At 42.8% G+C, this 12,570-nt stretch overlaps 1 protein-coding gene across 1 annotated transcript; it reads left to right on the top strand.

Annotated features, from left to right (window-relative positions):
- The first annotated feature begins 7,878 nt into the window (after positions 1–7,878).
- On the top strand, positions 7,879–11,406 carry fstl3 (follistatin-like 3 (secreted glycoprotein)). The gene is made up of 5 exons (XM_078946506.1): positions 7,879–8,248; positions 8,359–8,544; positions 9,679–9,894; positions 9,971–10,198; positions 10,268–11,406. Exons 1-5 carry the CDS (start codon positions 8,179–8,181, stop codon positions 10,318–10,320), a joined length of 753 nt encoding a protein of 250 aa, XP_078802632.1. The 5' UTR covers positions 7,879–8,178; the 3' UTR covers positions 10,321–11,406.
- Positions 11,407–12,570: the final 1,164 nt, after the last annotated feature.

The following is a 12,570-nucleotide window of genomic DNA, read 5'->3' on the forward strand; positions in this document are numbered from 1 at the left end:
ATCCCATAAAAGCTGCTGAAATACTCACCGATGACTTTATGGTGTCACTAAGTGACGCAAAGATTTCTTTTTTCTGCCTCACAACATAAAGCTTCATAAAAGGAGCAAAACTCCACGTCTGTAATCGAAAGCTTGATGTTTACTTAATGGACACGGCAAGATGTTCACTGAAATATCCTTATCCTGTAAGTCACTGGAAATTAACCAAAAGTCTAATTGAGAAAGGGCTGTTCTAGTCTTATTACTCCATGTAAAAGATAATCAATACGGATGTTTGAGTCTCCAAATGTTGACTAATCTTTCAAACAAAGTCTTTTGTGTCTCTTCTTCATTCCAGTTCTGATGTCATTCTTCAGAACATCTTCTTTGCGGATTTTCTGACTCAATCCCAACATCCAGAATAACAAAAAGAGTCTGTTGAACACGTCACCAACATGAACAACATAAAACGAACCTGAAAGCAGAGCCAACACGCTCCAGCAAACTTCATCCCTTCAAGAAGCCAAAGCAGACATGCTGTCACCGAAATGCATGAAGCTTACAGTTTCCATCAGCAGAAGAGCAGCAAGTGAGCTGTTTTCATAGAACGGAAATGATCGGATTTATTGGATTATTTGAACTGTTCCGCCTTCAAACTTGTAAAGAACTGTTCAGTTGGATGTTTTAGTTTTGTGGGAGAGAGGTGGAGCTTAAAATAACAACTGCTTTTTAGAGGAACGTGCAATAAATATCAAGATTGACAATTACAATTTATAATTTAACAGTTAAAAGTAATTACAGTTTTTCTCCATTGGTTTGGCTCATTTCTTGAAACAGAAATTATATTCTCAAAACAACATGGACAAATCTCCAAACTACTTGGACAACAATTGTTCACAACAGAATGGAATTTCTCATTAATTTCATCAAATTGCAAATGTCTTAGCACATGTCTCAATGTCTCAGTAAATCTTTGCAATTGATTAAGTACAGGTAGCCTACATTTCGCACAATTTCCAAGTGAATAGATCTTGTTATCTGGTCACTCTTGTTGTAGTCTTGTTGTCCTACAGCTAAACAGCACCAAAACTGAGGCACTCCTTGTTGGCACTCCCCAGCAGATAAATTCCTCCTCCATATCCCAGTTCACTTTCGAAGGTCAGATCATCACTGTTTCCTCCTCAGTCACCAGCCTAAGAGTACAGTTCGACCCTCAGTTAAACTTTAACAACCACATAAAGGATCTATACAAGACCTCATTCCACCACTACGAAACTTCTCAAACTCCGGCCTCTTCTATCACTTCCCGACGCAGAAACTCTTGTCCATCCCTTTATCTCCTCAAGGCTGGACTACTGCAACTCCCTTTTTTCTGGCATTCCCAAAAAAAATATAAAAACGTCAGTACGTCCAAAACAGTGCAGCCAGAATCCTAAAAGGAGTCAGGAAATATGAACACATCACCCCCATCCTGAAATCGCTGCACTGGCTTCCCGTTTCATCCCGGATTGAATACAAACTTCTCCTCATCACCTACAAATGCATGGCCGGGCCGGCACCACCATACCTCCAGGAGCTCCTCATTCCCCAGAAACATACCTGTGTCCTCCGTTCATAAGGCAGCTTCCTTCTTCAGGCCCCCCCCCACCAGGCTCCACACGATGGGAGACAGAGCATTCTGTTCTGCTGCACCAAGACTTTGGAACTCCCTTCCTATCAATCTCAGAAGATCACATTCCCTGGACTCTTTTAAAGCCCTTCTAAAGACATTTCTATTTAAAGCCTATGACTGCTGATAGTTTTATTTTTTGCTTTTAAGTGCTACTTTTATAGTTTTAAGTTAGTTTTGTATTAAACTGTGCACATTCTTTCTTTTTAATTGAGTTTTATTCATATCTTGTAGCACTTTGAGGTTTCATTTAATGAAAAGTGCATTATAAATAAAATGTATAATTATTATTATTATTGTTGATCTAAACTGATTGTTGTTGTTGTTCTCTCCAAAATGAGTCAGCATCATTTCATTGTGTAAGTCATCACATTCACAGTAGTCTGTTCAATTGTCAAAATTAGTCAAGAACATAATACCATGAATACGATATATGAATCCCTTGGAACATTTGATAAATGCATTACAGCAATTGACAGTCAGGTGATTTTATGTTTACTTGACTAACGAAGGAGGATGTCCCAGGCCAGCGAGGGGGCAATATAACTATGTGTGCTGCCATATCTGAGAATGGTGGGGCCACTCACATCCCCAGTCTTGGCCCATACAAGACACAGAAGCTCCTCATCTTTTTGGACTGCCTTCATTTTGATTTGATCCCTGAAACTGAGAGAGGACTTTTAGGGCCTCACCTACCACTATATGTTATTGTATCGGACAATGTGAATTTCCACCGTTGCCCGCTCATCAGGGCCTGGCTCACTACTCATCCAAGGATGGTCATAGTGTTCCTGCCACCTTACTCTCTTTTCCTCAATCCCATTGACAAGTTTTTCTCCGCTTGGAGGTGGAGAGTGTATAAGCATCTGGCTCAAGATCAGAGGTCCCTGCTCCATGCAATGGTTGCTGCGTGTGAGGATATTACAGGAGACCAGTGTAGGGGATGGTTGTGACATGCACGCCGTTTCTTCCCTCGTTGCATCGCAAGGGAGAATATCCACTGTGATGTGGACTAGAATCTGTGGCCAGACAGACAGCAGCGTGAGGATGATGGGCAGGAGAGGGAGGGGCGAGGACAGCGACCAGTGAAAAACTGTTAGTTGTGTAACTCAAGCACAGAGCACAGGTAAAAGGCGCCCCCTTCTGGTCATTTTGGTCTAATGCAGCCATTTGATCATAAAACAGGCAGATTTGCAGAAAGAGATGGTTTTACTGAATCGTTTCTCTGACACAAAAGGTTTTTGACTCTTTCTGACTTTTAGAAAACGTAATTCTAAAAACCTGAAGATGTACAACTTCAACTTTCAGCTGCAGGCGGTGAAGTACCTCCATGAAGAAATAAGATTCAGTCATCTCTCAGACTTGATCTTGAAAACATGGAAACTTCAGCTCATGTCAGGATTCTACCTGAACTTTCTTCAGCCGATGGATAAAAACACGAGGTTTCATTTTTTACCAAGAGCAAAGTCCTTCAACGGGAAACAAGAACAACACAGAAGAGATTAGTTCTCCTATTTCCAATTTATTTAGCGTAAAAAAAATGTAATATGGACGGTAAAGTAGGACTTAGAAATCAGGAGACAAGGCTTGATGGTGAAAACTTCACGGTTTTAAAAAAACAAACTTGAACAAAACAAATGTGTGACAGGCAGAAAAGCAGACGCCTAAATACACGGTGGATCCTCATGAAGGTACTTATGTTTCTATGGACAAGCTTGTTCACACATTTTTACCTTAATCGTATTTTTGAGACATGAATGCTAATACCTGTACTTTCACTGTAAGACAGTGTTTTTGTGTCAACCTTTTTTGAGCCACGAAACACTTTATCCTTGACAAAAATCCCGCGGCACACCAGCATCCAAAAATTAAAAAAGGGAGAAACTCTATAGTCTGTATTGATCTACAGTCCCTTTGCAATCTCACGTGCATTTTTGTGATAATTGTGGCAGAAAAAGCTGGAAGCTGCAGCTGTTTTTTTTAAAAGATGTAATAAAAGTTAAGTAAGAACATGTTTGATGTGTGTTCGTTGTTGTTTCAAGACGTTTAACAAGGAAGACTCATTGTGCGCTGAGACGCTGTCACTTTGACCCAATGCATCATGGGAGATGTAGTGTGAAAACTGCCGCCGATCGCAGACAGACTCGCGTCTCTGAGCTTTATTGTTTTGTTCACTTTTTCCATGGTCTGAAATCGGATCCCGCGGAAAGCTAAACCGCTAAAGACGAGCTTCAGCTGGTATTTTTGTTGGAACTGAGCGACTTTATGAGCAGAATCAGAAAAAGGAAGTAAAGACTTTACCCACTTCTGATTGGTCAGACTGATGAATTATGATTAAGCCTCCAAGAATGATTGGTGGAGACAGTTAAAGGGGCGGGACTTTTCAGTAAACAGATGAAGATACGGCTAAATCGCGGTACCGTCACTCTTATCAAAATGTCTTTAATAGAATCAAATACAAATAAAGAAAAAAGTATTTCATGATCTTTCATATTCCTAACTACTCAGTGTTTTATCAGGGCCTGTTTGGATGAACAAAGAGCTGACATCCTGGAGATGGAAAATGTTTTTAGATCAGTTAATAAGGGGAATTTCCCACGGCACACCTGACCATCTGCCGCGGCACACTAACACCGGTTGAAAAACACTGCTGTAAGAGAACTTTATTGTTTTCTGTGGACCAACCACCCTCTCTGTTTGTGCTGAGACAACTGACAGGAGGTGATGCTTTTGATCTCTGCCTGCATTTTTAATGTTTTTTTGTGAGTTACTGCTGATAATGCAACATAAAATGTAAGTGTAACCGTGCATGGTGAACATGCAGTAGTGTTCAGTCAACTGCAAAAACTCTGTAGATATGTGTTACAAGTTTGTTGTAGACACGTGTGGACAGGTTTCCTGTTGTCTGCTCAACACGATACAGCGACCCCGTGTGTGTGAACAGGGAACTACACATCACCGAGTTTTTTTTATTTTTATTATTTGTTTGATATGTTCAGGTATGGACTCTGTTGCATGTGTTTGTTATATAATTCATATTAATACGGAGCCCTGCAGGGGCCAGTGGTTAAAAAAATAAAAAATCGGACAAAGCTGTGCCCACGGTTTACCAATCCGTGTTCACGGATTCGTCCACTTTATTTTCTTTTTACCCACTGGCCCCTGGAGCCGAGGGCTCTGTATATTAATGCTGGATGAGTCTAATATTATTTTTAGTTCAATTTATTTGAACATTTCGAGAACTTTCAATATTTTGTTCTATTTTATTGTGATATTTATTATCAAGGAAGAGAAATGCTTCACGTTTAGGATCATTATTACTTTGTGAAAATGTGTAAAATGCTCAGGTAGTGCTGAGACAACTTAGAGGATATAGCGACCCCGTGTGTGTCTTCATCCATTCAGCAAAACAAGAACACAACGCAGATTTCTTTGGGCGTATCACGAACTAAGCTTACAACCAGGCAGAAATGCATCCGTTACATCAGCTTTGTTTACAATGCTTAACATCCATAACTTAAGATAAGTACGTTTAGTTTGAAGTCTGAATGAACCTTAAAACTATCTGAACATTTTCAATGGAACTTGACATTCTATTGGTCGATTATATTTGCAAGTATTTACATGCGACCAAGCACAAACCTTGTGGCCAAATGCACATTGCTGCTTTAACCCAAACCCCACCAGTTTTTTGTAGCACTTGATGGTTTTTATGACTGCACTTGGGGACACTTTCAAAGTTTTCCCAATTATTCGGACTGACTGACCTTCATTTCTTAAAGTAATGATGGCCACTTGTTTTCCTGTACTTATCTGCTTTTTTCTTGCCATAATACAAATTCTAACAGTCTATTCAGTAGGACTATCAGCTGTGTATCCACCTGACTTCTGCACAACACAACTGATGGTCCCAACCCCATTTATAAGGATAGAAATCACACGTATTAAACCTGACAGGGCACACCTGTGAAGTGAAAAACATTCCAGGTGACTACCTCTTGAAGCTCATCAAGAGAATGCCAAGAGTGTGCAAAGCAGTTCATTTATTCATCTCCTTCCGTTTTGTCCCTTTCGGGGTCACAGGGCTGCTGGAGCCTATCCCAGCCAATTACGGGCAAAGGCAGGAGACACAATGAACAGGTCGCCAGTCTGTCACAGGGCCACATATCACACACCCATTCATTCTCACACTCACACTTATGGACAATTTAGAGTTGCCAATTGACCTATGGAGCATGTTTTTGGACGGTGGGAGGAAGCCGGAGTCCCCGGAGAAAACCCACGCATGCACAGGGAGAACATGCAAACTCCACACAGAAAGGTCCCCCATTGACAAAATTTGCGCTCAGTGTATTTAAATATGCATGTGCAGTGACATATGTCTCAGAGGATGTTTGATTGGCTGTTCTGCATGTCAATCAATTCCCGTACTTCTCAGTGAGTATTTTGAATCGCTGAAATGTTTTTAGAAGTACTTTTTATTATGGTATTTCTCTTTACTGGCCTGCAATCTACCCTCATGTCCTTGAAGATCGACCGGTTGATCCCGAATCGACGTAATGAGCGCCCCTGATCTAAATGAACACATGCGAATGGTAATTTGTCTGTGTTACAGATGCAGATTTTTGGTGCCAAGTTCTCACATTCTGTTTTACAAGTTCTTACATCCAATCTACAAGCTCGTCCTTTTAGACCCATTTTTACCTTCATAGACCCTTTCTTAACCACGTCACATTGTTGCTGTGTTTTGGCCTCATTTAGCAGCATGCTGTTGTACTTTATCATTTAGAAAATGTAATTCTGCACATTTACTTGCTTAGGAATCCCCTACTGGAATTTAGAATATACATTGAATTCATGCAAACTAAGCAACCCTTTCTTTGAGAAATCTCAGTCATTTGATTTTTCTTCAGCCAGAAAGCCACAATGGAGCCCCAGGGTGCAGACCCCTGGTATCTACTGTGAGGATTTTGGTGGTTTTCAGTTTTTCGTCATGATCAGTTTTGAATTGTTCCTTATTTTCAGTCACACCACTTTTGGGTTTATCATGATTCACAGCTAACTGCCCCCAGCATGTTTAAGTGTCTGGTTTTCAGGTCATCTGATGGGTTTTGTCTTGTTAATTAATGTTTTATTACACAGGTGTCTATTTTTTTTTCTGTTGAAAAGTATGAGGTGGATCGAAAAAAAAAGTCTGTCTCATGTCAAAGTAGCGTTTCTAACCTTTTCCACTAGATGGCAGTAGTGCTTTCACCTGTTTTGAATGGTTGCTCTGTTTCTTCACCTGCTTCGTCTGCATCTCTGTTCTTTGTCAATGAATCATTTATACATTCTTTTTTTTTAATTATTGGGCAGATCTTTGATTCAAATCTAGTGCCACTGAAACAGATCTTAACCCCCCAGAGGTGAGGATGGGTTCTCCAGAACTCACCTCCACGCTGGATTCATGATCCATGCTTGATCCAAACCATATGAGGGTCTGAATTTGCACAAACCCGAGGAAGAGGCGGGCCACCCACTGCCTCTGCGTCTTACCTCGCGTCCCGGATCAGACGGCATTCCAGAGCCGTTCTGGGAACTCCACTGAAGAAGCCGAAAATCATTCACATTTACTGCAGCCAGGTGGGCAGACTCACATGCCAGGAGGTGAACGAGTGCAGGAAGAAGACATGTTCCGATCCAGAGATGATGACTACATGCTTGTCTCATGATACATACCTATACCATGTATTCAACCGCTGAAGCATAAAATAAATCTAACCTCTTAATGTCTGAATTGAATTCCAGCTATGAGAACCATTTACTTATGTTTTTGCTTTTAAGAAGAAACATTTAGGTAATTTTGGACCCAAAGTGGTTATTGAGGCATTAAGGGGTTAAGATCAAGCATTACCTTGTACAAAAAAAACAGTTTTTCTTCAGAAAATGACCATTTGTGGGGAAAATCTTTCTAACTTAAATCCTGAATTTGATCCTTCAGTGACAGCGAGTCTCCAGAACTCACAACGGAACCCGATCTGCCTGAATGAGGCGAGCATCAGGTCCGGAGGACAAACAAGCCTGACATTATGAGACACTTTGATGTTAATGGGTAAAATATGATAAGATGAAAACAGTGGAAACGTGTGCCCTAAACGGGGATCTATGCTGATGTTTCATTCTTGCTTCCCTGCATCAGCAAACCCTTTCACTGAGGGGGTGAAGACTTTTGATATTTGGAGCGAGTGTCATTTCGGAAAATGTTTTGTGAGGTCAGCATCTCAGCATCTGGAGCTGGAGGGCACGGATCGTTTCCCAAGTCTGGAAATTGAGTCATAGTCGAACTGGGTCCTGCCCTGGCTTATGACTGGCTGGGTGGATCGCCCATCCCAGCTGCATAATTCCATCTGGGCTAAATATTTATACAGAGGAGGAACAACATCACTTATCCTCAACCCATCCATTCACATCAGCTTAGACCGACCTGCTCTGCCTGCTGGAGGACCAGGAGTTTTTGCTCTCACCATATTCTCGCTAACTTTGATCACACCATGAGGCTTTTGGTTTTGCTTTTGGGGCTGACTCTCACTTTTTGTCAGATTGAGAGGAATCCTGCCTGTGGTGAGTGACCTTTATTTTGAAAATCCCTTCCAGAGACACACGTGAGGGAAAAGAAGTCACATTAACCAAGGCGATTCTGAGTGAAATGCGCTCCTTTGGCCCATCTGCAGCGGGGGTGTGCTGGCAGCAGCGGAGCCAGGACCAGCGCTGCGACATGGTGTTGATGAGGGCTGTGAGCAGAGAGGAGTGCTGCTCCGGGGGTCGTCCGGACACAGCATGGTCCAACACCAGCCTCCCCATCAATGAAGTCAGCCTGCTGGGTTTTCTGGGTATCGTCTCTTGTAAACCATGCAAAGGTAGGTAAACAAGAGTCAAAGCTCTTAAGGTCATCTATTCTTTTTTCCCCCACACAATTGGTTTTAAAGAAATGGTTAAATTAAATGGTCAAATGGTTGTAAAGCTTGTAAATGCTTAGTTTACATATAGGAGTGGAGGTTCTGCTGTTAAGTAATGACAGATTTTAGGTATTTAAGTTTGCAATTCAGTTTTATGCTCTTGCTTCTCTTCTGACCTTAACAATGCTCTGCATGCCTAACAGAACCTAAACTACATAATTTGTACGACTTTCTACCAATTCAAATGTTTTAGTAGAAATCTGATTTTTTGGGGAATAAGAGTCCGACCTGCTTTCTGCACGTGGCGGATCAGCAGTGGAGGCTTTTACAGAATTTTTAAGTGAGAAGCGTGCGATTCCTGTTCGAATTCCATCCTGGTAACCTTAGAGTACACCCGGAAAACTTCCAAAAGCTTTTAAAATAACAAGCTGTTTTCTTCCACTGACAAATTAGAAAATGCATTCCTGCAGCCAGGAATTCGTGCCACATGCCCAGACGTCTGGGCTTCACAATGTGGGAGGGTCGCACTTTTAACTCGATTGGCAACGCCAACAAAAATCATCAGATCAGAGAAAACTTCCCCAGATTCCCTCTGTGTGTTCTTTTTATTTTTAGAAAATGTGATCATGGAATGATGGAGAAACCTGGAGAAAGGAGGATAAAAAGAAAGATTTTTTAGAACCAACAACCAGCTCTGTGGTAATTAGAGGTTCAGAGAAAGTTTGAAGGGGCTGGTCGGGCCTCCGCTCCGTTTTCCGTTCAGGGTTGGACCTTCTTAGTACAGGAGGTGTTAGGGGAGCCCAGGCTGGACTGTCAGGCTGTAAACAAGACATGTGAACTCCATGTACCCCAGAGCACCCCCCCATGCCTCTGCTGGAGCTCCACCCACTTCGTGTGCAGCCATACACAGATCTGTTATGAAAACACAGCAAACCACATTCCAGCAGACAAGATCCGTGTCTGTGTCGGTCAATAAAGACACAGGATTGTTCTGGACTCTGGGTTTTCGTTGGGGAACATCTCAGGTTTTAGTCTGGTCTCCGGCTGATGTCAGCGGAGTGACAGACTGGCTCAGCTCTCACTGTGTTTCTGCAGACACGTGCGAGGGAGTGAAATGCAGCCCCGGCAAGGTTTGCAAGATGAAGATGGAGAGGCCTCAGTGTGTGTGTTCTCCAGACTGCTCCCACCTTTCCAAGAAGCACGCCGTGTGTGGCAGTGATGGCAATTCCTACAAAGATGAGTGTGCCCTCCTCATGGCCCGCTGCATGGGTCACCCTGACCTGGAGGTCATGTACCAGGGGGAATGCAAAAGTAGGACGCCTCCCGTCGACTCTGTACTGGATGAGCCTGCACACGTTTTCATTCTCCAACGTTCCGTGTTTTCCAGAGTCCTGCTCCAACGTTGTGTGTCCAGGAACGCACACATGCGTGACCGACCAGACCAACAGCGCTCACTGCGTCATGTGTCGCACCATGCCATGCCCCATACCCAGCCAGTCTGAGCAGCCCATCTGCGGCAATGACAACATCACCTACCCCAGCGCCTGCCACCTCCGCAGAGCCACCTGCTTCCTGGGCCGCTCCATCGGGGTCCGCCACTACGGCCACTGCAACAGTAAGGCGCTTCGCCTGCACAGCACGCTGGCGGCAAGAACATCTTTTGACCCTTTATATCTGTGCGCAGGTCCTCCTCGGAAATCCCACATGTCTGAGGGCAGCGAAGAGAACTCTTTGTAGGTGGACTCAGTCAGAACGAAACAACCCACTGACGTTTGACTCCCAGAGCTTCCAGTGACCTCTGCAGCCCCCCAATGCTCAACATCTGTTTGAAAGACCTGCCTCAGAAAATGAACGATGCGAGTCAAGCTTCAGCCTGTGGGAATGAGGCAGAGGTGTGTGCACTTTGTAAATACAACACCTGTACTATTTATTATTGGAGAAGGTATCAAAACCTATTTATGGTTTTTATTCTCATCCCAGTAACAAAGTCATAGATTCTTAGGAAAACAGATGTGAAAATCTTTATTTATTTTGTGTTGTGTGTGGCAAAAACAGCAGCATCAGCTTTTTGCGTTTTTACGGCGTCCGGGGCCCACAAACAAATAGCTTTCCCCCCAAATGAGGGAAAACAATGGTAATTGTTGTGGAGAGCTGATACCACTTCACAATCCACCCATTGGTTTGTGGTTTCCACAAACTGGAACAAAACAACTTTTGTTTTTTCTTCGGAGCGCTGAGTGGAGCAGATTCATCCCAAAAACACTTGTGCAGTCTTCTCCATCTGCATCTTTCCATCTGGATCCTGCCCCAAAGCCTCAGCCACCGCTGGTGTGCAAAGTTCCTGCTTTGTTGTGTTTGTGGGAAGACCAGAAAACTGTTAGTAGAACCCTCAACAGACGTTCCTCTGTTCCATGCTGGCTGGATTTTTGTAGGTCATGCAAGTCCTGATGCTGCTTTGCTGCTTCGGTTTGAATGGATTTTTTTTTTAGACAAATAGTCCGAGCACCACCTGACCTGACAGAAAATCGGATTTGTCTGGGCGTCTGCCATTCGGATCAGCTGAACGCGCCTGACTGTGGCGTGTTCTGTTGTTGGCTCTGCAGACCCAGAGCACAGATATAGTTCAACTGTCTAAACTCAAAGCAGATGTCTGAGCTTTAAACGGCTTATAGTGCATTATATAAAAGTTAGGTCTTCTGTAAATAAAGGTTACCTGTGTATCTCCCTTTGTATCTACTGTGAAATTTGATGGTTCACTGTATCAACATTTGTGTATTTTTGTACTGCCTTTCTAAATCAACATAAAGGATTTATGCAAATGTGTCCTCTGCCTTTCATTTCCTCTCTTGTGGAACGTTTTTCATCCTAATCATGTGCACAGCTGGGAAATCATATTCTTTGAGGCTCAGGAGTTTTTTAAACTTTTCCTCCAAGTGCGACAATTCCTGCAGCCTGCAGGTTCACAGTGGTTCAGACGCCAGACTGTCAGCGAATGCGTGCAGGGCTCGAACTTCCTCTTTTGTGCGTGCAGAGGCGACCTCTTGCAGGGTCATGTACAGAATGAAATCCAGGCCAGCCTGCTTCCCTGCCTGTCTCCTCAGGGATGTCCCACTGCTGAGGACCAGACCTGCAGGGTCAGGCGGACGGAAGGCGACGGAGCTCAGGAATGAAAGTTTGGAATCACTGAGGCTTTCCTGTATAAAGTAACCCCTTGTTTTTCTGCTCCAAACTCCTCTAGACCCAGCGCTGCTGCAGCATCTGGTTCAGCTTTAGGGAGATGTTTATATAATACTGTCCAAGTACCCTTTTATTTCACAGCAAAGGGATTTTGATGCTTTTGTTAGCTTGAATGGGGCACATAACAATGCCTACATGGGCTGTTGCTGTGCCTACATATGAAACCTCAAAAATTCATTTTACAGAAACGTTCTTGTCGATGTTTTCAATCTGTTTTGTCCATGACTGAAGGCTGTTCTGGGGATGTTTAACTCCATCAAGAATGACCATGGAGACGCTGGCAAAGGGCTCTTATATGTGTCTTTGTTTCATAGAAACAATTTTGAATTTTAAAAATCCCTCCTATTTTTCACAGAACATAAATCTCCTAGTGGAGTGTTTTTCCATTTTAATCTTCTCTTTTCCATTTGTAAATTCCTCCAGAATACACACATTAGTCTTGTCTTGCTACATCATGGTTAACCTTTCATAGTTAGTTTTTTGTACGCAACTTTGTATCTATTTTTTTGAAAGTGTATTGTGCTTTGCATCCTCATTGGCTGTGGACCTTGTCCTTCAATCTCCTCCATGCCGCGTCTCCGGTACAGCATTTGGTTTGACACATTTACATAAATCTTCATTGCGATAAGTTCTTTGTTTTCATTCTAAAATCCTGGAAATTTTGAAGGTTTGAACTTTGAGAGAGAAAAGTCTGAAAATGTTGACATCTGCAGTAGAAAGTGTGTAGTGAGGAGTTTTACAGCCTTAAAA

This window comes from Oryzias latipes, chromosome 4, assembly GCF_053564925.1.
Source record: "Oryzias latipes strain Hd-rR chromosome 4, Olatipes_Hd-rR_3.1".
Classification (NCBI taxonomy): Eukaryota; Metazoa; Chordata; class Actinopteri; order Beloniformes; family Adrianichthyidae; genus Oryzias; species Oryzias latipes.

Bases quoted from the DNA above. Each gene is read 5' to 3' on its own strand.
- fstl3 (XM_078946506.1), top strand. From the start codon at position 8,179: ATGAGGCTTTTGGTTTTGCTTTTGGGGCTGACTCTCACTTTTTGTCAG. The intron at 8,545-9,678 runs GTAGGTAAACAA...GTGTTTCTGCAG, and splicing joins CTCTTGTAAACCATGCAAAG to ACACGTGCGAGGGAGTGAAA. The intron at 9,895-9,970 runs GTAGGACGCCTC...CGTGTTTTCCAG, and splicing joins GTACCAGGGGGAATGCAAAA to AGTCCTGCTCCAACGTTGTG.